General features: G+C 43.3%; 1 protein-coding gene across 2 annotated transcripts in view; it reads left to right on the top strand.

Moving 5' to 3' along the window:
- Window positions 1-10,864: 10,864 nt before the first annotated feature.
- The window catches only part of adgrl1a (adhesion G protein-coupled receptor L1a), a 129,406-nt gene continuing 114,276 nt past the window's right edge, over window positions 10,865-25,994 (top strand). For both annotated transcript variants that reach the window (XM_086132178.1, XM_086132177.1), the window contains exon 1: window positions 10,865-11,471. In XM_086132178.1, coding sequence (XP_085988304.1) covers window positions 11,424-11,471 — 48 coding nt within the window. In that variant the 5' untranslated portion in view covers window positions 10,865-11,423. The remainder of the gene's footprint in view (window positions 11,472-25,994) is intronic.

Raw genomic sequence — 25,994 nt, 5'->3', positions numbered from 1 at the left:
ACACCCTGAATCAGTTGCCAGCCAATCGCAGGGCACACAGAGACGAACAACCATCCACGCCCACACTCACACCTAGGGAGAATTTAGAGCGTCCAATCAGCCTGACATGCATGTTTTTGGAATGTGGGAGGAAACCGGAGCACCCGGAGAAAACCCACGCAGGCCCGGGGAGAACATGCAAACTCCACACAGGGAGGCCGGAGCTGGAATCGAACCCGGTGCCTCTGCACTGTGAAGCCGACGTGCTAACCACTGGACTACCGGGCCGCCGCAATGGAAATCAAATGTCTTATTTTTTTCTTTCTTTTAACTTGCGGGAAATATTTCAAAGTTTGGGGGGTCAACTGGACTGTTGACAAGGAAGCTTGCTCCATCTCTTTTCTGAGCTGCTTTACCTTCACTAGGGTCCCCACGATCAAACATATCAACCACAAACATACGTCCGAAGATATGCGAGCATAGTCAAATGAGAGCTCAATGCGTTTGGTGAGAACAAGGCAGAATAAGTCATGAGCAATGCTTTAACAAAGCTAATTGCATTTGCCAACCTCTCCATTAGGCTCCAGAGCAGTTCATCACTGATTCTTGCACCCGCTGCGGTGAATTGTTGTTGTTGTTGTTTTTTTCTTCTTCTCAAAACCTGGAGTGAGAGAGCGTTACCTTGAAGTAAATGTGCTAAAGGCACCCAGACATGGCACCCTTGATGTATTGAAGCGCTCTCTTGGAAAGCTCTCAACGTTTTCTCCAGGCAGACAAAGAAAATCTTTTGAGCGTAGAATGGTTAGAGATCTGAAAACTTTAAAGTGCAGCCTCTCATGGCATCATAAGGCCTCGCAGAGTGAAACGGACATTTATGAGCGCGAGTCTCGTCAGTTGGCGAGTGATTGCGTGACACCTAACGGCACCTAATTACCATTCGGGGATTTGGGTTTTTCCTTTCCGCTTCTAATTAGCCCTTGCCGTCAATCAACAAGTGATTTTGGCTCACAATTGAACCAAAGGGATGACGGCAGACGCGGGCGATGGCGGGATAATTTAAAATAATTGAGCAAATTAAGGTATTGGAGAAGTTGGGCTGCGCGGGCGCCAGCGGAGGCGGAAAACGAGCACACCGAGCGAGGACGCAGGCAAACTGAGCCGGCGCTTAATGGTAATAAACAAAACACTCTGCCTCCGTTCTGCCTGCGCCCTCCAGGATGAATCTGCTTTTCGGAATAATCAGCCCGCAGACTCGTCGGTGTCACATGAGGGCGAAATGCGCCTTTGTGATCCGTGCGTCACCAACCAGTCGCCCGCGGGGCACGCATCCAGACCCCTTACGGCGCGGCCGACGTGCACCTGTGCTCCAGTGGCTGCATATCATTACGTGTTTTCTGTGTGCGTTGCATGCGTGCGTATGTGTGTGTGTGTGTGGAGTCATCGCTTCATTGCACGTGATGAGACTAAAGAAGAGCACTGCGCCATTGCTTAAAAGGGACATATTATGGAAAATTGGCTTTTCAATATCTCGCATACAAATAGCTGAGTCTCTGGAGTGCCTGCCCACAAGTGTGAAATTACACAGCCAAGTAAATATTTTGTGAGTCGCTTCTTTCCAAAAATGCGGCTGTGAGCGCTATTTTTTTCCTAATTGCAACCGCACAGCGGGCTGATTGACACAATGCAGTGAAACTCCTCTACAACGAAATCATGTTTGCAGCAAGAAATTTTGCACAACAGGGGGTTTTTTCACTGTAGCAAATTTGATCTCAGATGTAAATACACACACACACACGCGCACGTGTACTCTTGATTTTTATTCCAATAGTGCATAAGTATGAGCATACACTTATTTGACACTTCAAATCGTCAGTGTAGAAAGAAAAAAAAGGAAAGAAATTGCGAAATTTACGATCAGCATTCACTTTCACTTACATCAATTTCTTGGATAAAGTCTTTTATTTTGCTTCCTCCGTCTTTTATTTTGATCACTTTTACCCTCTCTTCCGGCATCAGAGCTCTTCTTGTCTTCGCTGCTTGACATCCGAAGGTCCGTTTTGTAGCCATTTTAGCAATGCAACGTTCTTGCTGCGTCTAAAACTAACAATAACAAATACTTCCTGGACCACTGCGCATGTGTAAACCAGTGTTGTGGTTGCTGTTGCCGTTTCCGAACGAAGCAGAGAGGTCGCTGTTGGATTAGACTTCATTGTAGTGAATCTCGTTGTAAGGCAAGAGCAGAGAAAAGATTTCATATAACGCAACAGGGTTTTTCTTCGTTGTATGGGGGGCAGGAAAGTGGGAATGGTGTTAATGCATGAAGATTTTTTCACACAAGGGGGTATTTTCACCCATGTAGGTTTCGTTGGCGAGGAGTTTCACTGTACTGCAGTTTCGCCGCCCTTGACTTGGCAGGTAGGCTGGTTGTCGACCCACCCAAGGAAAACCTGCTTTGTAGTTTTAATTTTCTCTATTCTGATCACCCATACAAATGCAGGTGAGGGTATCCAATTTCGGAGTTCCTCGGAACAAAAATTCACCATGTGACAGAGATTCAGCGCAGTCGAGTCCGAAACCTCATACCACTCAAGTCAACAGAAATAAATTGTCACTTAACCTGAAAAAATCGAAGTTAATTGTTTTTGGCACAAGACCAATCAAACACCAAGCTAAAATTATGGTAAACTCAATTGAGATAGAAAGAGCGTATGAAACCAAGTTTCTCGGATTAGTAATAGACTCAAAACTATGTTGGAAGCCACATATCGATAACGTAAAAAGAAAAATAGCCAAAACCGTAGGGATCCTCTACAAAACCAAGGAAGTGCTAAATAAGAGATCTTTGTACACATTATACACTTCATTATTATTACCATATATGACCTACTGTGTGGAAATATGGGGAAATGCCTGCAAAACAAACACACTCCCTATTCTCAACCTACAAAAAAAAGCAATTCGAATTATTAATAGATCAAAATATACGGAACCCACAAATCCACTATTTATCAAATTTAATACGATGAAATTTTATGACCTGGTTGACTTTAAAATCGCCCAATTAATGTACAAAGCACACAATAACCTGCTCTGCCAAAACATTCAGAAGTTTTTCGAAATTCGAGAAAGCAGCTATGATTTAAGAGGTACCAACTTATTCAAAAAACTCAAAACAAGAACAAACATCAAGCAAAGAAGTGTATCTATCAAAGGTGTTAATCTGTGGAATAATCTCGAAACGGACCTGAAAATGAGTAAATCGCTTGCTGAGTTCAAAAACAAATTCAAAAAAATAGTACAAACAACCTACATCAATCAGAGTTAAAATGATAAATTCTAAACATTAAATATAATGATAAATCAGAACTAAGTTGATAAATAGAGAAAGGTATATAAATATCCATTATGAATACAAGAGAAAATTGACACAAGAGTGTCAGGGTGTGGAAGTATATAATCCCGATACAAACCAAAAGTTGTAAAAATATCACGGTTAAGGGTAAAGTATGAGCCTTAATGGAGACTTCTTTCTTCTTACTTTTTTCTTTTCTGATTGATATAAAAATGATTTATTAGATACAATCACATAACGGGGTAGGACTAGATAAGTTTTTTACTTCTTCCTACTCCCTTGGACATAATAACTGTGTTGAATGAAGAGTGATTTCTTTCTTTTTACTTTTTTTATCTACCTTATTTTCTGTCAAATTATTACTGTTTATATGTTTTATGTTCAATAAACAAACAAACAAACAAGTACATTAAACAGGAACAACATATAAGTGGCATTTATTATCATATGTAAATTCTAATCCTCCAGCATACTGTTTGTGCATGATGTACAGAAATACCCGCGTTGGCAAGTGGGGCATGCTGAAGGTGGGGATTCAGCAGGGGGGGGCTGTTATTTATTTCGCTTGCCCCGGGTGCTGGCAAGCCATGCTCCGGCCTTGCCTCCGCCTCGCATTTTGTGCTCGGCAGAGGTAATTAGAGAACGTCCATATGTGCAATAGTTTTAATGACTCGTGTAAATGCAACGTGTAAATGTATGCTACTTGAGGCAGCAACTTTATTGGGGGCCTCCTGGTGTGTGTGTGCGTGTGTGTGTGTGTGTCTACATATCTGAATCAACTTAATCCGCCTAAATGTTCACCCGTGGGTGGCTTTGTGCATCTGATAGTGTTGCAATCCCTACAAGCTCTCTGTCGGGACTCCTTAAGATGACTCGGGTAGCTTTTCACTTTGTTTTGTCGTCGCTTCTCGCTTTTCTTCCTCCTAGTCGTCGTCCTCGAGAGCCGCTGCCTACCTTTTTTTTTTTCTCGCCCGGCTCGGTGATAGATGGAGAGCAAATAAATAAATAAATAAAAATCCGCATCTTGCTTTCCAATTTGCATTTCCATACGCTGCCAGTGGCGCCGGCGAGAGTGGATAATTGGCTTGAGAGTGGCAATGGATAAAGAAAACAGTGAAAGGGATGCAGGGGAAGGCCGACATATTAAAAAAAAAAAAAATGAAAGCTCCAATTAGCAATGAATGGGCCCTCACATCTCCTTATTCTTGGCGAAACCTCGAAACCGTCAAACTTTGTCGCCATGTTATGCGCATGTGAGTGGCAAAAAGGCTTGACAATTTGTTGTCGGCCATCTGGTTACTATAGCAAGCGATTATCTCAGAAGAGTTTGTCAAAGTATGAGCCCTGGACCTTGTAAAAAATTGTCTGCTTCAAACCAAAATGATTATCTTCTTGTTGAATTTCTGGCATCTGGGTCCTTGAGACTTTTCCATGCGTCCTTTTATGATTGACGTGTCCACCAAATTTAATCGGATGTTGGGAGCTAATTTTTTTTTCAAACTTTTTAGGGGTGCTGCGTCAAATAACTGCTTCAAATCAAAATGGCTGACTGTGTTTTGAATTTCATTAATGGGTCCTTGAGACTTTTTCGTGTGTCCTGTCACGATAGACATATCCAGCTACCCTTCCCTCGATTGGTGAAACAGATTCCGGAGGTAAACTTTGTCGGGGGCTAACATTGTCCGGGGAGCTACCGAGTGAGAATTAATGACTTTGTATTACATTTGGTACATGGGTCAGTGAGTGAGTGAGTTAAATTTTGTCTCACTCTTTTTGGGAGCACCTACTGAATTAAAAAAAAAAAAAAGACTGCTTTGAATCAAAATGGCTGACTGTGTGTGTACTTGTTGGGCTCCCCTAAAAATATATATATATCACCAGAACACATGCGCTTGCCAAAATTGGCAACATTTCAGGCATTTTGAGGCCTTCAAAAAGCAATTTATTCCCGACATTCTCTGCCCCGACACCTCACAATCTCATTTTTAACACTGCTCTTAAGCACTCATGCAGCTGAAAAGATTTACCTTGTCCTCCCTTCCTCTCTTCCGTTTGCAGAGTCACGCTGCCTACCCCCCCCCCCCCCCGATAACCTCACTCCCCCCTCTCTCATTCATTCTGGATCCCCATCCTCCTCCCTTCACCGCTCCGGCTGTGTCACCCACAGCATGGCGTTAATACACCAATTAGTACTAAGAGCAGATAATGGACTATGTTGGACCGCAGAAGGGGGGGAGCCACAATGAGGCCGATAGAGGCGGCGGTGGAGGAGGTGCCTTTATTGCACGCGTTGTGTGAAAAACGCTGTGAGCAAAGTGCATGATGGGAAGAAGTGCTCCAGCGGTCGCAGGGTTGCCGCATAAAAGCCGAGGTGTTACACCGACGCTTTGCTGCCTCCCGTTGCTGAAATCTATTTGGCTTTGTTGGACCCTTAAACTCTTTTTTCAGCGGCTTGCTTCCCATTTCACTCCTGGAAATGCCATACAGGTTGTTCTTTTTTTTTTTTTTTTTTCTCTCCGCCTTTTCTTCGTCTTTCTCCTATCGACGCCTACAGGCCTCCTTCTACGCCGAATATAAAGGGCAGGCATGAAAGGGCCGAAAAGACTTCCTCGAGGGATGCTGAGTGTGCACTAAAGTGTTTTCATGTTTCTCCAACAGCCAACACAAATAGGATATTGATTCTTTTATTATGAAAATACGTCTTTGGTTATGCTTTGAGAAAACATCAGCATGCCGAGCACAAATTAGTCGGAAGGGCTCCGTGGCATTTAGTGTAGTACAGTGGACCCGACACTAATTAGCTAATTTAAGCAAATAATTGACATGCCTTTAAAAGAGATTAAAAGGCCCATTTTAATACATTGGTACCAAAAAAAAAACAACTATAAATGTCGGACGCTAGCTGCTATGGATTCCATTCGGTTGAATAATTTGTGTTGTGCTATTTTGGCAAAGGGAAACGCAGCAGAGATGGTTGCATATCATACGTATTGTAGACAGTATTTTGCAATACAAAATTGTGTAAAAAAAAATTCTGATGTTTAATTTCAAAGTTATTTATTAAAAAAACATTTTGCAACATATCCGCTGTTTGGTGCGACAGGAGATAATTTTTCCAATCAGGGCAAAACAAGAAAGCTGTCTGGTGAAAATAGAAGCGATTTGCAAATGGGCAAAGGTGTTGGGTAAACAGCGGCGCTGCATAAACAACAAACCCTGACTCGGAGAAATTGGCAATAATCAAACATGAGGTGGGACAAATTAAAATATGGCCGCCGAAGCTGGCCTTCGTTGACTTTAAAAAGACGAAAACAACTGACGCTCCGCTAAAGAAGATGGAAGACGAGCGAATGAGAATAATTAGTTTGAACACAGACGCAGCGTGAGATTGTGCGATAAAAAAACGCGACAATGAAAAACAGAGCGACTTTCTTATCTTTAGATTTTCTTTCATTTTTCCTGCGCCATGCTTGTGTATTTTTTTTATTTTAATCAAGTTACATCTGCACAAAAGCAGCAAAACGTATTATGATGTGACAATTGAAGGCCATTTTGAATGTGACTGTGATTCAGGGGCGCGTCTATCAATGCCAAAGCCTGTTTACACAAGGAACAGCGAAATATAATATCCTCTACAATATTAATATCGGAGATTCACTATAATAGTTCTGTGCATACTGTAGATGACAATCCGAGTGGTCTGGTCGAATAGCTAATGATATTTGAAGCTGCTGACCTTTGCTTTGGAAAAGGTTTTGTCGGCTAGTTTAAAAATGTCAACAATCAATTTATTTCTTGATCGATCCGGGTCGCCCCCTTCTGTGAAGTAGGGCTCCTTTGTCTTGCCCGCTCGTGCCTGCTGACTTTTTCGGAAGTACACTTGCTCATATTTGGATGTGAAATGACGCTTTGGAATGACTTTCTGAATTTGACGCTGATCAAAGTCGAGCTGCATTCAATTCATCAATGATGTCACTGATATAATTTCAGAACAGCAATGTGGTCCGAAACGTTGGGGGAGGCAAAAACATTATGCTAAATGTTGTTTTACAAAGTAATTAGTGGTAGCCTTGCGCATGTTTTTCTGTTTCATGAGCTGACTTCAAGCTTTCAACGTCGATGCGAAGTCGAGAAGTCAACTAGTCAACGACCATATTTTCCGCACTATAAGGCGCTTCGGAGTATAAGGCACACCTTCAATGAATGGCCTATTTTAAATCTGTTTACATATATAGGGCGCACCGCATTGTAAGGCGCGTAGGATAGAGCCTGCAATTGTGGTTGCAGTTGCATTATGCATCCGCTAGATGGAGCTATGCTAAAGGGAATACAATACAATACAATACAATACAGATTTATTTATATAGAGCCTTTACAACCGATGCAGCTGTAACAAAGCGCTTTACAGAGCATTTAAAATACTACATCCAAGAAATCTGAATATTGATATACAAGGTGCTTCAGATTGTAAGGCGCACTCTCAGATTTTGAGAAAAATGAATGCTTTTAGGTACGCCTTATAGCGCGGAAAATACGTTAATTGATTCACCCCCTGCTACCAACGAAAACTTTAAGTAGAACTGAAGAACTGAATTGGTTAAAAAGTTTCAATTTCCATTCCTTTCTTCAAAAATAGGACATCATTTCAAATTGACAGCGCAGAAAACACACAAACATAAATAAATTAGGATTCAGTTACTGGTTCGGTCTGGATTATGTCAGAAAATAGTGCAAAAAGTTTGATCATTTTTTTTCCCCACCATAAAAGCAAACGTTTGCATATGTTTTCTTTTGATTCAACACACACCAAAGATAAGTCTTCTTACGTGGAGGATGACACAAATCGAATAATATTTGGTGTTGAGCGTAAGATCATCACTTGGGCCTCGCTGACACGTGTCACTTACAGTTGTTACGCCTCGCTCCGAATACAAACATCTTCAGCGCCAATGTGTTGCACATGATATCATATGGATTTGCTGTCAGCTGCGTGGATGCCGGCGATCCGGCTTTCTGCTACATCATCGGCGGAGAATACCCGCGCGCGCGCGCGTGTGTGTGTGACATCTAGCAAGGTTTACAATTGTGTATTCTTTCAGCCCTGACATGGAACAATCCTGTCAGAATTGTGTTGTCACTCTTGTTGTTGCTAAGAGACCAGAGGATGTGATGTACAAGCTGCTGTGGGTACACACTCAATATATTCAGGTTTTGCCTGGGAGCGGGCCACCAGTCCACAGGGGCTTCCCCCCCCTGGAGCCTCGTCTGAGTTCTCTCTCTCTCTCACACACACACACACACACACACTTGCAAACTCTTAGGCACTCTCACGCACTTGCATTCTAATACATTTACACACGCACACATTGTAATACACTACACTTGCACAAACACACACAACAAAAATACTTAATAAATAAATGTGTGTGTGTGTGCGCGTGCGTGCCTGCTGCAGAGCACATTGCGCATGTTATTTATTGAGTCAGGCAGCCCATGAAGGTCAATTGAGAGGATTTGAGAGCAGAGGGTACACAGACTCAAGACGTATGAAGTACAATCCGGTTACTACAGCCTACTGTTTGCGGTCATACGAGAACCCGAAAGAAATAACCCCCCCCCCCCCCCAAAAAAAATGCAGGTGATACTTCTTTTCGATGAATCCATCTGGCATCTTGTGTTTGGCGACCAACCGCTGCGCTGTTTATCCGAACGTATGAGCTCTATTTGGCAAGGTTATTGCAGCGCGTGGTGGCAGTAGGAAGGGAGGGGCGGGGGCTTTTAATTCAGTCCTTTGCTGTTGTCCCTGCTGTGTATAAGTGTAGTGGCAGTTGTAATGTATGACCCCTCTGTAAAGTGCTGAGTAAGAGACTGCATGCAGCAGCTTTGCATGCACACTAACACGCGCACGGAGCCTCCGAGTACGCGTCACCCGCTGACTCACATGCGCACCCATTCATCCCTGACCTCCGCCACCCACCAAAAATAGCAGAGCTAAAGGGCTTTCACTTGTTTTTATTTTTATTTTTTTTCACCTGTAGACATGAAGCACCAAGCTAGTTTAGTATGACACTCGCTCCCCAGTCACTGCAACAGGTCTTTTAGTGTAAGGAGAAGAAAAAAAAGACCCACTTAATGTTAATGGACAGGAAATTCCCCAAATTAAACATCAAATCAAATTTAGTGTTATAGTTACACCCCTTTATGAATAAGTCATGCTGCCACTGTCGTGGCCAGTAATTGTGTTGGTTTGTTTCCAGAGCTCATGCTAGCTTAGTAGTGCAAACACAACTGTGAATGGTTCAAATTAAATACCAGTCATGCAGAGTGACTCCTGTATTTTCCGTTGACTTTGCTCTTTTCTTTTGCCCCAGTTGGGACATTAATATTCCAAAGTTTGTTCTTTTTCGTGTTTTTTTTTCTCTCTCCCTGATACGTGATTTTTATTGTGTCTGCGTTGAGGGAAGGAATCTTGTGCCATGTGACAGTTTCCTGCTCCACATCCGACCTCTTCAATCCAAAATGTAATCAAATCAAAGTTACCTTCCCTTTTCGGTGCAAGTGCCTCTTGGCCTGCATGGGACCCGTTTTCTGTCAGTTGCAGTGAAGATGCAACTATGTAGTAGTATTTCTTCTTTGAGTTCACCCACCTTGTTATTTATTAATTTTTACTAACTTATATATTTAGTTTTGCCCTGTTTAGTGGGTTGGTTCATCACTTCCAATGGTTTGCTATGTAGTTAGCCACATAGTGGCAGCTGTGTGATACTAGCATTGACAGAAAAAGCTTTTCTCTAGCAAAGCAAGCTGCCTTGGTCCTTCTCATTATTCACCATCCGCCGTGAAAGTTTGTTGCGGGGTTTCGCCATATTTGTTTACCTCTGCTTGTGCATTTCCGTCAAGTTTCGTACCAGATCGATGGACGTAGAGACATGTATATGTGCGTATTTATACACGCTGTATCATTCTCGCCATTGAGGCAGAAAATAATACGAAAATGCTCCTGCTAAATCAATGTATTAATGTTTGACTCACTTAGCGATTGGCATCGTAAGATGGCTGCCGGTGGCTTCACTTCTCACTACGGTGAGTAGCATCAACGTTGATCGTCTCGCATACAAGTACTTAATTTGATTCCCTGCGAATCTATTTTTTTTTTTTTAACATTCATTTTATTCAAATATTTTAATTACTTTTTTGGAAAACTAATAAATAATAAAACACATATTATTTATTAGCAGAGAAAAATATGTACGGTACATGAACTGTTAGGCACGAGAGCGGAAGTGGCACATACAGTTTCCTTATTTGGACATCGGGGGCGTTTCTCAACTGTAAACGACACAACGAGACGGCGCCAGTCGCTTCTGATGTCAGCTTCGAAACAGCCCGACGAGGAAGAGCACTGGTTCAAAACGAGCTTGTGGATGTTTTTATTTATTTATTCATTTTTTAAGTCCCAGTGTGTTTGTGCGAGCTGTCTGTCGACTGCCCGGCGGGTGGGGGTGGGTGTGGGGGTAAAAAGAAGCTCGAGAGTGTGTGCGTCAGTGCGCAGCGTTTCGGCGCATGAGAGAGCGAGAGAGGAGCGTGCACACAGCGCGTCCTTCCTCTCCTGCACGGTTTGCCTCCTCATCGGCTCTCATTTGAGCGCGCGAGCGGCCGAGGACACCACTCACGCGCTCCGGAACCAAGGACATTTCAAAGAAAAAAAAAAAAAAGAAAACCAAACCCGACTTGTGTTTTGCGCGTGGCGCTTTCTTGCGAATATTTTCTGTGTAATTTTCAACGCGGGACGATGTTGCCGTTGTTTATTTATTTTGATGCCCACACGGGCGCGTTTTAATCAGTGAGGAGAAAACACCTTCCCCCTTAAACTACCAATTTTTTGACTTTTTAAAAAATCTTTTTTTGTTTGAGTTTTTTTTTTTTGGGGGGAGGGCAATGGTGTTTCGCCTTTAAGACAGCAAGGGTGCTATGAATTTTTAATTCGTATGCATCCGCACGAAGGTGGCACCCAGAGAGAAGGAGAGAGGAAGGAAGAAGACGCGTGCAAGAAAGTGAGGCGGGACGCCAGAATGAATGAATGAACGAGTGAATGAGCCACACTCAGCTTCCCCAGCAAGAGCACATTGCACGACGAGAGGTAGGAACCCCTTCATTCTTGTGATTTACACCTGACATATGTGCCACTTGCATCACCTGGATTCCGTCTGGATGTGAGATTTGTGTGGATTTTGGCCTGTACATTCGACTTTATGTATATGGACTCAGATATGCAATCCCTGCTTTGCACAGGCGGCAAAGGTGGGCATGTTTTTATTTCTATTTTTTAAATTAATGCAGCCAAAAACGACCAGCACGCATGGAGTAGTTGACAGTACTAGCCCCCCCCCCCCTTTCTCGAAAAGTGCTTATGAATTTACAGTACAAGGAGCCCAGAACCACAAACTGAACTACACACAACATCCCGTACAGAGTATACCATTAATCCTCCACCTTGTCAAATCCTGACCTGTGGGCCACTTGACCTCAGGAGGAGGAGGAGGAAGGATGGAAAGAAAAAAAAGGAGAGCCACAAGAGTCCTTGATAAATGTCCCCACAGCAAATTGAGTCGTTCTTGAATTTCCCTTTAAACTTTCGCGAAGTAGTCGAAAATGGGGAGGATGACAAATATCTTGTTCGGCTGCAGCATAAAGATGAGGGGGAAAAAAAAGACTCCCGGCCCCCTCCTCCTATTCCTCCTCCTCCTTCTTCCTCGCTGTAATTAAACATTTCATCCCGGGGTTCATATGGTGTAGCTATGCTGATCTAATTCCCCCGCATAATAAAACATGTAATAAAAAAAAAAGGCACAGGGCAGCCCACGCTGTTGTTACGCCGGAAGAAATTAAACCTTTTGTCTTTGTGTTGTTGTTGTGGTGGTAAAATTGAAACAGCGGTTGGTCGGAAAATAAAAGGGGGCAAGAGCGTTCTTTCCTGCTGCCGGTAAGCCTTTTGCTCATTTCAGCAGGATACATTGTGTTTGTCCGCGACAATTTCAGGTCCTGAAATTGGCATCTCTATTCCTAGTTGGCGGTTGGGAGTTGGGCGGGGGGAGGGGGGGGGGTGCTGTTAAATAAAATTCAAATTCTTCAGGTGGTTAAAAAAAAAAATATAGCAATATTGGAACTGTCTGATGCCGTTATCTGGCCGTTGAAGAAGCCAGACTCGGAATTGGTTTACTGCCAAACCCGCCCTCCCTGGGAAGACAGAGGGATTTATCCCCCCCCCCCCCCTACACACACACACACCCTTCTTGTCTGTGCGTCACATCGCTATCAGAAAAAAAATTATTCTCGCCTCTCACTGGCTGAATAATATTCATACATTAGCATGGCATTAATGGGCGTCAGACTTTTAATAAGTCACCGGCTGTAATTAGATTTATTGCAGCTCACAATTGGAACGCCGTGTTGCTGCGGGTCACATCGGACTCGTTTGTTGCCGGGGGAAGATATATGGACTGTGTTGATATATATGTATATACTGTATATATTTTTTTGCTTATCTGCTAAACTCATTTGCTGGCTCTCCGCTCATGCATGGCTGAACGAGCAGCATGCAAATGGCAGATGCGCACACATACACATGCATTTTTAATTTTTTTATGCATACATAAATGGAGCTGAAATGTCCCAAAAGTGAATCTCTCTCGTTTCCTTTGCATGCCACTTCTTCAATATGCATGCAGGTCCGTCCCTACAGCTCTTTTAAACAAGGCTCCCCTCGATGAATATGCAAATGGGAAAATAATCAGAATGACAGCCACTAATATGAATTTCACAAAGTGACCCACGACGTAGAATGTCTTCATGTCCTCGGGACGGCGGCGTCGTCATTGCTTTTCACTCCCCTTAAATGAAAGCAACGTGAGAACAGCGGTGTGTAGAATTCAGGCCGTCGTGATATTTTGGAAAGAACTCAGCGTTAATTAGAATCGGGGAAACGTTGACGTCTGTCTGTTCAAACAAAAAACAAACCAAAAAAAAAAGCTTTTAGTCAGACTTTTGTTGGGAAGCTACCAAGGACGCATTGAAAAAAGTTGTTCAAGCCGCGTTGGCCTTTGGGCACAGCGAGTAGCTTAATTAAAGATATAATAACGCCTTGCGGTGGTGCAACAATTCCGACAAATATGCAGTCCATCTGCGCAGCGGTTTGATTTTCAAAGCTCACAGTCTCCTTCGCGGCAACTGCCAGGCAAAATGTCACTTCATAACTCTTTGTGTACATTTCACAACGGAGACATTTTTAGAGCTGTTCCCACTCTACCGCCGTAAAAGTACTGCAGTGTGTCCATGTTTCATGTTATGCTAGCTGCTTTGAATCCCAATAGCCCAAAGCAAATAGTAAACAATTTTTTTTTCGTGCTATCCGATTAGAACGAAGAGCCTCTTTCCAGCTGACCTCCCGTCCTCCCGACTAGCACAGGAAGTTGTTTTTGATAATCACGTCCGTGCCCAGTATTGATTCTCTGTAATTCTGAAGCTAGTTTGCAATTATAATCCATAAAAAAAAAACAACCTTTTTTAAGATTGGAGGGGTTTTTTTCTTTTTTTTTCTTTGCCAGGCCAAATAATAAGTGATTTTGACAAAAAGCAGTCATCCAAGGCAACCGGGTTTTATGATATTTTGCCGCCAATTTTTTTTTTCTGTTAATGATTTAAGTGTCTCAATTGCGAGGAATGATTACGGAGCTTTCCTCCAGCAATTGCTTCCAATTAGACTGCAGGCTGATGGATGCCGTGCGGCGTATATTTTCAGGTGTTTGTGTGCCTTTTTCTCCTGTACTGTCTTCAGATTGTTTGGGAACAAAAAGCCCGTATCATTTTGTCTTTTTTTGCGAAGGTCGCAAGTGCTCTTGTCCTGGCAAGTGGCGTCTCTGGTGAGTCGGGACAGGAAGGCCGTTGTCGTTGTCAGGAATAATTTTTTTTTGTGCTTCAATGTTTTACCTCCGCGGAAATGACTGCTTGTGCAAACTAATCATCGCCACCCAAAATAGCCAAATTGTGGTTTTATAATGTGGTTTTTTTTGGGGGGGGGGCGTTATTTTCCACGGGAAATAGCTGGCTTGCATGTTGTGTCAGATAATTGACGTGCAAGGGCAGCATGGTGATATAGTGGTTACTTTGTGTGCCTTGCATGTATTTAATTCAGGCTCTGAATCTCCTGTGCGGGCTTTCGATTTCCTCCCTGTGCTTGCGTGGGTTTAATTGTGACTTTTTGGATAGATAGTGCTGAGTTACTTTTTTTTTTTTTTCAAAATCTTTTTTTGCTGTCACCATCTATTTGTTTTGCTTTCTCAAAGCGCCGTCTGCCTCGGGCACTGACACCACGGTTTTGTTTCACCAATCCACCGTCGGCGATGTTTGACTCCAACCAATCAAACTGAGCCGGAGAGTCACATGACACAAAGTCTCCGCAGCGCCATGCAAAAAAAAAAAATAAAAAAAATAATAATGTTGATTTATTCGTCCATCCTTTTAATTCTCCGTACCGCTTATTCTCACTTAGATTCCCATTTTGTGAATGAAAAATCAATGATAATTGTTTATTCAACTATTGTTTAAGTTACTGTACTGAGTGGTTTGGTTACAAGAAAATGCTTACAAATGTCTGTTATTTATGACGTGAGAATTTTAAATTTTGGTCGAGATTTTGGCAAGCATCATGGAAGTTGACGTGTTTGATTTGCTTTCGCGGGCCGCGTAAAATGATGCGGCGGGCCATATCTGGCCCCCGGGGCCTTGAGTTTGAGACCCGTGGTTTACACATTTCTGACCATTTGACGTTGGTGCTCGGATGACTCGCTGAATACTTTTTGACTTCTGCTTTCTCATTTAATTATTTTCTTTAATCACGTTATTCTTAAGTAATTGTACTTAAGTACAATTTTCGACGACTCTACTCACCACTTTGTCAACATGTGCCTCGCCTCTGGCCCAAAAGCTAGCTGCGATCGGGCGCGGCTCCTCCAATTTGGAGGAGGAACTTTCGAAAACGGATCGATGGATGAGAATGACGGCAAATCAGAGCGTCGGGCACAAAAAAAAGCTCAGCGGCAGGGATCTTTGCCGTTGCCATTTCACCGTGCTGGAGGTTCCGAGGGATCCGTTTTCCTGGAACCCATTTCACGTGCTAATTCAATTCCACGGCTGTCGTCCTTCCGCGCATCGGCGCCAGCGTGGCGATAATAAGCGGCGGCAACAGGAGAGCATGAACACACACACACACATACACACACACACAGACAGACACACACACACACAAACACACACACACACACACACAAAGGATCGATGGGGACTGTTTTTCATAAATTGAGTGGGTGTTAAATTAGCTGGACGGGACTGACGGGCAACACATGGGATTGAGTGAGCGGTATATTTGGGTGGTGTCTATCGACTGTGACAGCAAGTGAAAAAAACAAAAGACCCTGATACTCAATCAATGGGAACAATCAGGCACCGCCGCCATTTGTGTTTGAGGTTCTTTCCGAGTGGACGGCAGTGCAATTTTCACCAGCAAATACTGCACCGTTACTGTAATCTTGTAATGGCCACTCCTGATTGCCCCCCTTTTGTCTCCTGCTTGATTTCCACCATTCATCTTGAAAGCAAGTCTAAATAGCCGTATTCAAATCGCTCTGTTTGCTCATATTACCCTCCGTGTTGAATTGGGTTTTAAAGGCACCGCGCAAATATCATTCTGTCGCCACTTGAGGAAAAGACCAACTACCCACCCCACTCCGCCGCATCCCCCCCCCCCCCCCCCCCACCCCCCGCATCGATATAACCTTGCCCTACTGGTTGCTTGGCATTTCAGTGAAGTCGGTCACGGCCTACTACTGGCAAAGCTTTAGAAGGGCAACGAGCGCTCTTAATACAGCAGCCGGATCGATTATGATGCTGTTGCTCTTATAGCAAACGATATTGCAGATTGCAGCACGGGAAGCCAACACACACACACACACACACACACACACACACACACACACACACACACACACACACACACACACACACACACACACACACACAAAATATAATAATAAAAGACCAACTTTATTTGTATGGTCAGGAAAGTAGACACATTCTCTGCATTTTCTTTTAACTCATTCAGTACCAGCCAATTCTAGACCAAGTCTGAAAAGACGTTTAAAACCGTCTTTGGGAGTGAATGAGTAAATAGATTTTCCACAATCCAAGGGGTCCTCGGTTCACCTATCGGACGTTCACCTATCAAGCGTTGTTTCAAACTTTTCAATGCAATGAACCACTTTCCCTGCGGCATAAGAATACAATACAATACAATACATGCTGATTTATATAGCGCTTTCACATCAGCTGCAGCTGTAACAAAGCGCTTTACAAAACAGTTAACATAAAGTAAGTAAATAACATAAAAATAAATCATAAAAAAAATAAACACAACACATAACATTAAAAACAGGTACAGTCGTGCAATTTGAACCACTTTTCCCCTCATGCGCTTTGTTGTTTATTGAGAATATTTTGGCATGGGAACACACGCAGAGGACGCAATTGAACGAATTGATGCCGCTCGTACCTCAAGGCCCCCGCCGATGTTTATTAATGTCATGCCCTCAAGTTAAAGCAACCCCCCCCCCCCCACCTGTCCCTCGAAAAAGAAGAGTCACACGCAAATGAAAGCAAACGCAAATCAATTGACCTAATAGCTTGCCCGATCAATCTTCATGTTTTTCTTACGGTCCCGCACAGGGGCGGTGGCGTAATTGGCGTGAACACGGGAGGTGTGGTGTTAATGGCAGGAGTCGACTCCTCCCCCCAGCCCCTTCCTTACCTCCCTCGGTCCTCGCAGCTCTGGCGGCATCAATACTGTCACCTCTTTGTCCTGGCAGCCGTCTCCTTAATAGCGTGTACGACCCCTTTTAAAGTCTGGCGCTCAACATCGACACGTTCAGTCAGGCTGCAAAATTAGGAGAGACAATGTATTAACAGTGTGTGTGTTGTTGTGTGTGTGTGTGTGTGTGTGTGTGTGTGTTACAAACCCTTCTTAAAGATGTCATTCTCAAAGTGTAGTAACTGTACCAATGGTAGTACGCAGGCTCTCTCTAGTCATATGCAAAAAAAAAAAATATAAAAAAAAAATCAAACTGCGCGTAATGTGACAGTGGCTTCATTTTTATTTATTTATTTTAATCCAGTGAAGTCCAGTTGGCAAGTACTGTTCAGTTGTATTTACTTTTTAAGTATAATATAGTGGCATCTTCCAGAACAGTTTTTCACATTTATTGAACTTTTGTATTTGCAATATACTGTATATTCTCGCACATATTGGCGGTTTTCATTTTCCGTGATTGAAACACAGTGTTCATGTGTGTTACAGTGGCAACCCAAAATACGGACTAAAGTCTTATCACAAACTTTTCTTTCATATCAACTCATGGCAAAATCTTAACAGCTACGATCAAAACAATTCAATCCGTTATTGTTTATCGTAATACAGATTCATTAGTTGCTTGTGTTTGTTCAATAAATGCATGGGAACGAGACCTTCAAAAAAAAAAGATTGAATAATAAATCACAATCGTAATTTTGAGGGGCGTTGGGATTCCATAATATTTTTTCTCAATCATTCGGCCCCAGCACAAGGTAGACGGTGTGAGAAGTTTGAGAACAACTGCTTTCAAGTGGATGGTGTTGGACGACCACATGATAAACACGCGTGTGCGCGCGCGTGTGTGTTGAGGGGAAAAAGAAAGAACAGAGGACCAGAAGAGGCCGCGTGATGGAAAGTGAGCAGGAGAGCACATCCGGGGTGGATTAATTAAGGATTATAATTACCTTGGAACGATGCAGGCCTCACCTGAGACTGCCCCTTTGCCGCCGACGCTTGGCTCCTGGCGCCCTCTGTACCCACCTCCCCCTTGACTCCCCCCACTCCCGCCTCCCTTCATAACAATGAGACGAAAACACAAGCCTCACTCGCCGTATCATACGTTCACCTCTTTTTGACCGCCGTGCTCAAATTGTGTCGAAAAGCCTCTCGACTGCCTCTTTACAATCTGCGTCGACATATGTTGCTCTGCGCCGTTTGAATGCTACTCTCCGGCCCATATGTCCGCTTTGCGTGCAGCCTGACTGCATTATTAATATATCGACTTAATCTTCTTAATTCACTTCACCGGGATATCTATCCATCCATTTTCATTAGCAGCTATCCCGATTTTGGGGCGTGGTTGTAGCTACACTTTGGACACACATAAAAATACCAGTCCAACTCACGTTCACACCCAAGGCCGTTTTTAGTTTCGCCGAAGATTGCGAGAGTCCACTCTCCAGACAATGTTTTATGACGACTTCAATGCAGCTCACAAAATGGGAAATAGGAGCAGGTCATTGAAAAAAAAAACAAAAAACGGGGTGCAGTAGAAGACTCCTATTGTTCATTCACGCACCCTCGACATGGGTGATTGACGAAGCGCGGTGTTTCTTATTATGAGGTGCCTCTCGCTTATTGTTTAATTGATGATTGCCTTTCGTCCCAAATGGCAAAAACAAGCGCGTTGTTCCTTCGGCAGCAGGAGCGAGAGGAATTCTAATGTCTTTCTCGCTGACCACTTGGCCGTAGTCGTCCACGCCGCTTGATTTATTAGAAAATGCTATTGATTGGGTGAATTAATGCGGTGCCAGTTTAATCAGTGCGCAAAGGGAACTGTGCCGCACGTCTCTAAACTCGAAATGAATTGAGTGTACGCTATCGATCCGGTTATCCGCAGTATTTATATAGCTATTTGTCCACTCCTTGATTAATTCGCTGTGTACAAAACAATGTCGCCAAGGCTTTTAGGGTTAAGGGAGTGTTGTTGTGTGTGTCTGAATTTGATATGAGCGACAGCTTGTGCAGCCTATGCATTAAACATTTTTATTTATTAATTTTTTTGATACATTATGCATTCAAAATAATGGAATGAGAAAGATATACATAGGAGCCTGCGCCAATAATAAGAACTTACAACAAGGATACATTTGGTGATATTTAGTAAAAGGTTGAAATAAGTAGAATAAGTAGAACATTTTCAGTATTTGCAGTATTTGATGATTTCAAGTTTTTTTCCCCTCTACCAAAAATCACTGCGTTTTGGACATGTAGCTGAAAATAGCGTACTCAGCGCACTCAGTGCAATTTGGCCTTGCTAATGCTAGTTAGCGAGTTAGTTTAGCAGGCCTACAAATTAGTTCAAGTTTAGGATTAGGATGAAGTTATTTTTATCAAGTTGTTTTTATCAAGTCATGGCACCTCTCCTTCAGTCCTACTTCTGTCTAAACCTGATTCGTTGTCATGACTCGGCGCTAGTTAGCTTAGCATGTTCTAAAGTTGTTTTTTTAAATTTCTATCAAGCCACCACACCTCCCCTAAAACTTCTAATTCCACCTGCTTCAGTTTTTGAATAATTACCTAACTTGTGCAACTTAATACTTAAAAAAAAAAGAAAACATTATATTATTTTTTTCCCCCCAAAGCCTCTCTTATTTTCAAGTACTCCTACTGTCAAAACCGGTTTTCATTTTTAAATAATTGTCAGCTCATGTTATCTTTGCAAGTTTAAGCGTTTTTTTTCTTCTTTTAAACCTGTTTTAAAATTCCCAAATAATCAATGACAGCACCCCCCCCCCCCCCCCCCCCCCCCCCACCCAATTACGCTCCAAGTAGAACATGTTTGTTCTTCCTATCAGCATGCTTCGGTGTATGCCAAACTCAGGAAATGGGCAAAACCCTTAAGGATGAGGTTTTCTCATCTATTTTGCGAAATAACCAGGCATTCACGCACAGTGTGAGGGCTCTCGCCCGGTTGTGCGCACGATGAGAGGTGTCATTGTGTAACAGCGGTGGGGCCCCCGACGTAGCAGAAGAAGCGCGGCGGTGCTGTGCGCCGACCTGGCGATTGAGCAGTACCTGTCAAATGAGGGGAAAGTAGCGCCCTAATTAGAACTAACTGTGAACGGATGATGCTTTGTGACAGCTGTCTCATCTGATTCAGCCGCCTACTGATGGGGAACATTTGTTTGGAGGTGTTTGTTTAGGCTCATTACCGATTTTAAAAGGAGAGACTTCACCCGCCTGGCTCCCCGTCTTGCGTGTGAAACTGAGGGCTATGCATATTACAGAGCTCGCAATCTCAACTGTCAGTGATTTTCTGCACTTTACCGAGCTATTTCCGTTCATCATGTGTAGACCTGATTAGCAAAGCGGCTATTTTAGGACACCTACTGTAGCTGGAATTAATCTACAATGGCACTCAGTGGGTACGTGATGTGTTGAAAGGGGACATTTTGGAAAAACATTTTTTTTTTTCCCCACAAACAGTTTCTGGAATGTCTGCCAAGCCATCCAGTCTAATATTAAACCAAATACACCTTTTGGTTAGGTGCTGGCTTTTGAAGTTACGAGTCGGTTTGCATTGTACGATTTCTCAAGTCCACCACCCTCCCCGCCCCCTCCCAAAAAAACAAAACAAAAAAAACCCCAAAACATTAAATCTAAAAAGTAGTCCAATAAAAATTTGTTGAAAAATATTTTAACAAAGTTAAGGGTTGGAGTTAGTATTTATTTATTTTTTAAATTTTGACGCCAATATTTTTCCTTTTAGTGAAAATGAGTAACGACTCCAAACATCAGTTACGTTGACGAATATTAATCAGTATCAGTGTCAGCCCTGAGAAAATAAAATAAAATAAAATAACAAAACATCTGAGTCTATCTCTATTTTTTGTGCAAATAGGGGCAGCAATTGCAGATTTTTATTTCTTTTCAGGAAAGTGTAACAACAACAGTTTGCTTTAGAAAATAAAGAATGCAAATAAGTGCACCAGTAGCAGTTTGAACAGCAGGAATGATCTCATAAAAAGATTGTTCAATTGCCTCTAAAACTTGCATTTGCTGTTTTTTTTTTTTTTTTTTTTTTCACGCTGCACTGACATTCTCATTCATGTAATCCTTTTCGGAATAAATGAAAAACTTTGATCTTCTGCCATCAGCATGTCGCGTGCCACTGAAGTTGGCTAGCCAGAGGCAGAGCTGCATTGTGTTTGTTTCCTGACTATAGCTTCTTTCCTTAAGTGAATATTTTCTGTGTAATCGAAATAGTAATAATAAGACACAATTGCCCTCGGCGAGCTAGTTTCGAACTAACGTCAAGGAAAAACTGTGGAAAGCAGATACAGAGATGTGGGCGGCCTTGAGCGGAATACCTGCGCTTGAAAGTTTTCTTTTCATAAGGTTCCTACTTAATGAAAATCTCCTATCGGTTAGACAGTACAGGAAGAGGGCAGTCGGCGAATGGCTTGCATAATGTGTGAAAGAAAGAAATCATTACACTCCACGTGGGATTGAGTGTGGTTTTCAGTGGAGTCTTTAATAACGTAAAGCACACATCATAGATTGCGGACGCTTCTTAATGGCTCGCGGCGTTCCAAGGAAAAACTCACCTTCAGCACATTCGAAACTTTGCCACTTAAATGCACGCACGGGTAACACAATTAGGACCGGCGTCAGGCGACGCTTCGACTGCAGCCGCATGCTAACAAGATTAGCCCGCTAGAAATTAGGAAAACTCATTTGCATAACCTTCAAATCGATCTTTGTCTCGCCAGTCGCTTCTTCTTGGAGGTGTCATCGCAAACAAAGCCGAGCGCGCGTTTTGTTGCGCTTTCATGTTCCCACTCGGCGTGCGTCTGACAGCGTTCGCCTTCAAGGGTGCCGTAAAATCATTATCACAACAAAAACATTGATGCAAAATTCCCCCCCTCTCCATTGTTCAATGGGGGGGAGAAAAAAAAATCACCCGAACGTTCAGTGCGAAACAAATCATGTTCGTCGGCGGCAGCTACAGGCTCTCAATCGAGTTACTGCGAACTGCAGTTCGCTCGATTTGCTCCGAGTAAACAGGTTCAAGTTTTTATAATTCATACAAATCGTCTGTTTGGTTCGGCAAGGCTCATATTTGAGTTGTTCTTTCCATAAACATGCATTCTCCCACCCCCCACCCTCTTATGTTCCTTTTCATCCAAAAACAATTTGTTCTGCCCTCACAGGCGCGACGGAATAATCACGGCTACTTCAGCCCACATTCATACACGTTTGCTCGACGGCCATTTCCATTTCACAGAACGGACGCAACGTGTGTTGGCTCGCCGGGTCTTCAAAAGTGCCTCTGTTTACACTGTGGTCTGTGCACTTGTCCTACACTCCACCTCTGCACCCGCCACGATGCGGATGGAAATATAAATGACCTCTGATGAAACTCGATATTGAGCTCTTTTAAAGCTGCGAGGCTTTAGACAATATGCCGCTCGCTCGTGTGAAGGTGTGGGAGCGGGTAGTGGCTCCTCGCTATAGTGAGGTGAAAATCTCTTATATAGAGAGAATATTATCAGACATTTTTAACTCTGTGTGTGTATACAGTATATATATATATATATATATATATATATATATATATACTGTGTATATATATATATATATATATATATATACTGTGTATATATATATATATATAGCTATTATCCAGCGCTAAACTTTGCCTGGGTTCATCGTTTCAGGGGGACCCCCTGGGGCCTCTGGCATCGATCCGCCGTGCTCAGAATGCACTCCGGTGTCACCTATTTAAGCACAGCAAGCTGCCAGCCAACACAGAGAAGCGTTTATTTATCAGGCCTCTGATTTTGGCCTGCACGGATGATATATACTATATAGTATACATATATATATATATATATATATATATATATATATATGTGTGTGTATGTGTATACAGTGATCCCTCATTTATCGTGGTTAATGGGGACCGAGACCTCCCGCGAAAGACAAAAATCTGCGAAGTAGGCCCCCCCGTACAGGTATATGTACATGTGTATGAGTATATATAATATTGATTAGGCCACATTTAATGGTATACAAGCATGTAGAATTAAATCAATGAATAGTAATTAACATTTCATAATGCTGTATACTAATATATCTATAGATGTATAAATTAGGTTAGTGTATCAATAACAAAATACAGCAAACATGAACATGAAACATACATGTAGTACTGTAAATGTTGCTCTATGTGACTCACTGTTGTTTTGCTGACTTTCGCTGCCTCTCACGGACCTTTTGCGGCATTTTCGCTATTTTTTAAAATTATTTTTTGATGAATGATTTTGAAAAATCCACGATGCACTGAAACCGCGAAGTAGCGAGGGATCACTATATATATCTATATAGCTATCTATCTATATATATTTAACACAAACCTTGGCTAGCATAAAATGCTTCTACAGTGCTGTACATGTTTGTGTGTTTGATACGTTCCCGCATGTGTGAGCGTCTGTGCACGGGCCATGGTCGACAGCAGCCGCTCATTGCGTTTACAAGTTTGACTGCTCTCCCTGCCGGAAAGTTTATTGGCAACTTCCCGTTCTCCTTTCCTGCATGCGAGGACGTTTATCGTCATTAAAGTACAGTACAGGCAGATTGAGCCTTACCGTGAATCGTGAAAAACTGAGAGTAGTTCATGCCACCCTATAAAAGTTTACAATGATCTCACATTTGAGATGTGCCATTTCAACATCGTTGCAGATGTGGCTTACAACAACATCTTCTGGTGTCATAGGGTTTCATCTCATTTGGAAGGAAGATACCTCTTGTAACATCTTGATTTTGACTGACGGGTCCCAAATTAAAGTAAGTGTGTTTGTGTTCTGCTTATCGGGCTAAAATCATCATTCCTGTTTTCTTATTCACCCTGCTTTTGTTAACTCATTCAATACCAGCCAATTCTGAACCAAGTCTGAAAAGACGTTTAAAAACGTCTTTGGGAGTGAATGAGTTAAATGAGCGTCAGTAAAAGGCTTTGTTTACTCCCGGTTGCATCGGAGATTGCAACCGGATGTAAAGATCTATAGCGGAGTCGCGAACTCTGAACCGCGATATAGCGGAGGAATATCATACATCTTGGTTTTACGGGATTTATGACCGCTGTCTTGAGCCGCTCTCGCTCGCTGCGCTTGCGCTCGTTAGCCGTCTAGAACAAAGAAATTAAAAGCAAACGAACACGGTGGCTGATACGCTTGGAGTGACGTCAGCCAGGGAGAGAAGACAAAGGTCGTACGCATCCCACGGACCCTCCCGTTTCTTCGCTCGCCGATTCGGCTCCTCCGCGGGAGATCATCTCTGAGTGACGGCCTCGTTTGACAGATGGGCGGATGATGGATCTGACGTGATAGACAGCGGGGTGATGGATGGATGCTTTGTCTGATAGGGGATTAATGCGGCGACGGGGCCGCGGCGGCAGCACACTGGATAGCTTAACGATAGATAAAACCGGACGAGCAGATAAACAAGAGAGTGCTAATCCAGGCGTTGCACCGCCCCCTTGATGGACAGAAAATCAAAGCCGGGTAAAGGAACCGCGGAGGGAGGAACAGTGGACCCTTTTTAGATTGCCGTCATGCGGTTGAAGCGCTTTTAACGCAAAAGGGGATGAAAACGGAGCGAGAGTGGAGGTGGACCACCGCGGTGCAGCGGTTTCTTGGCATGGGGTCAGCGATAGCACACATCTGTCCATCCAGGCTTGAGGCTGGATATATCGGACAAGAAAGGGAGGCGCGCTTCGTGATATGACACCGCGGGCGACAGCCAGGGCCCGGCGATGTCCAAGCGTGAGATCGCGCGAAGCGGCAAATTGGCAGTAGTGGGACGTGATGAGATGATGGGGACAGTCGAGGATTGAAGGAAGATGGCGACCATGATTGCCGCGTCCTTTGCCGTATTCCCTCTTCCACTTCGCTTGTGGAACAGCGTCACGTCGGCCGTAAACAAAAGCGACGCTTTCGCTTCGCTCTTTATGTGGATGCCGTTGTGCCAAATGGCCAGATGAAAAGCAGCCTGTCGCGATGTGAGCGAGGAGGAGGAGAAGCAGAGAGGACGAGCCCGGTGAGAGTTCATCTGAAAATAGAGAGCAAGCTGCCCATCCTCGTGCTATTATCCAGCGCTAAACTTTGCCTGGGTTCATCGTTTCAGGGGGACCCCCTGGGGCCTCTGGCATCGATCCGCCGTGCTCAGAATGCACTCCGGTGTCACCTATTTAAGCACAGCAAGCTGCCAGCCAACACAGAGGAGCCTTTATTTATCAGGCCTCTGATTTTGGCCTGCACGGATGACAACCTGATTATCACTTAAAGGAGCTTCTAAATCTTTTATTGGATGCAGTCTGTATGAAGAGAGAGACAGTGGGGGTCGGGGAGATGAGGTGAGGTGAGGGTCTGTGTCATCCTTCGAGGAGGCTTAACGAAGGAATGGACTGGATGAGAAGTGTGTGACGGGGAGAAAGGAGAGTGCGGACAATGGCGGAGTAATCGAGAGTGGGTGTGGTGGTGGTGGTGGTGGAGATTTGAGGGAAGAACAAACAAGAAGACAAGTGGAATAATACGGAAAGAGTGGGGAGCTCATTTGAGATAATCATCTCTGTCCTGTGACAATTACCAATCTACATAGCGCAAATGACTCCTGCCGGACAGATTTCATACCAAAATATGTTAATTTTTTTTTCCAGAACAAAGGGCTCTCTTGCATTAAAAATAACCATTGAAAACTGAA

This window comes from Hippocampus guttulatus, chromosome 16 (genome assembly GCF_054856545.1).
Source record: "Hippocampus guttulatus isolate MCC_2025c chromosome 16, RoL_Hgut_1.0, whole genome shotgun sequence".
NCBI classification, from domain to species: Eukaryota; Metazoa; Chordata; class Actinopteri; order Syngnathiformes; family Syngnathidae; genus Hippocampus; species Hippocampus guttulatus.
Note: the sequence above shows the minus strand (reverse complement) of the source record. Positions and strands in the feature narration are given on the sequence as shown.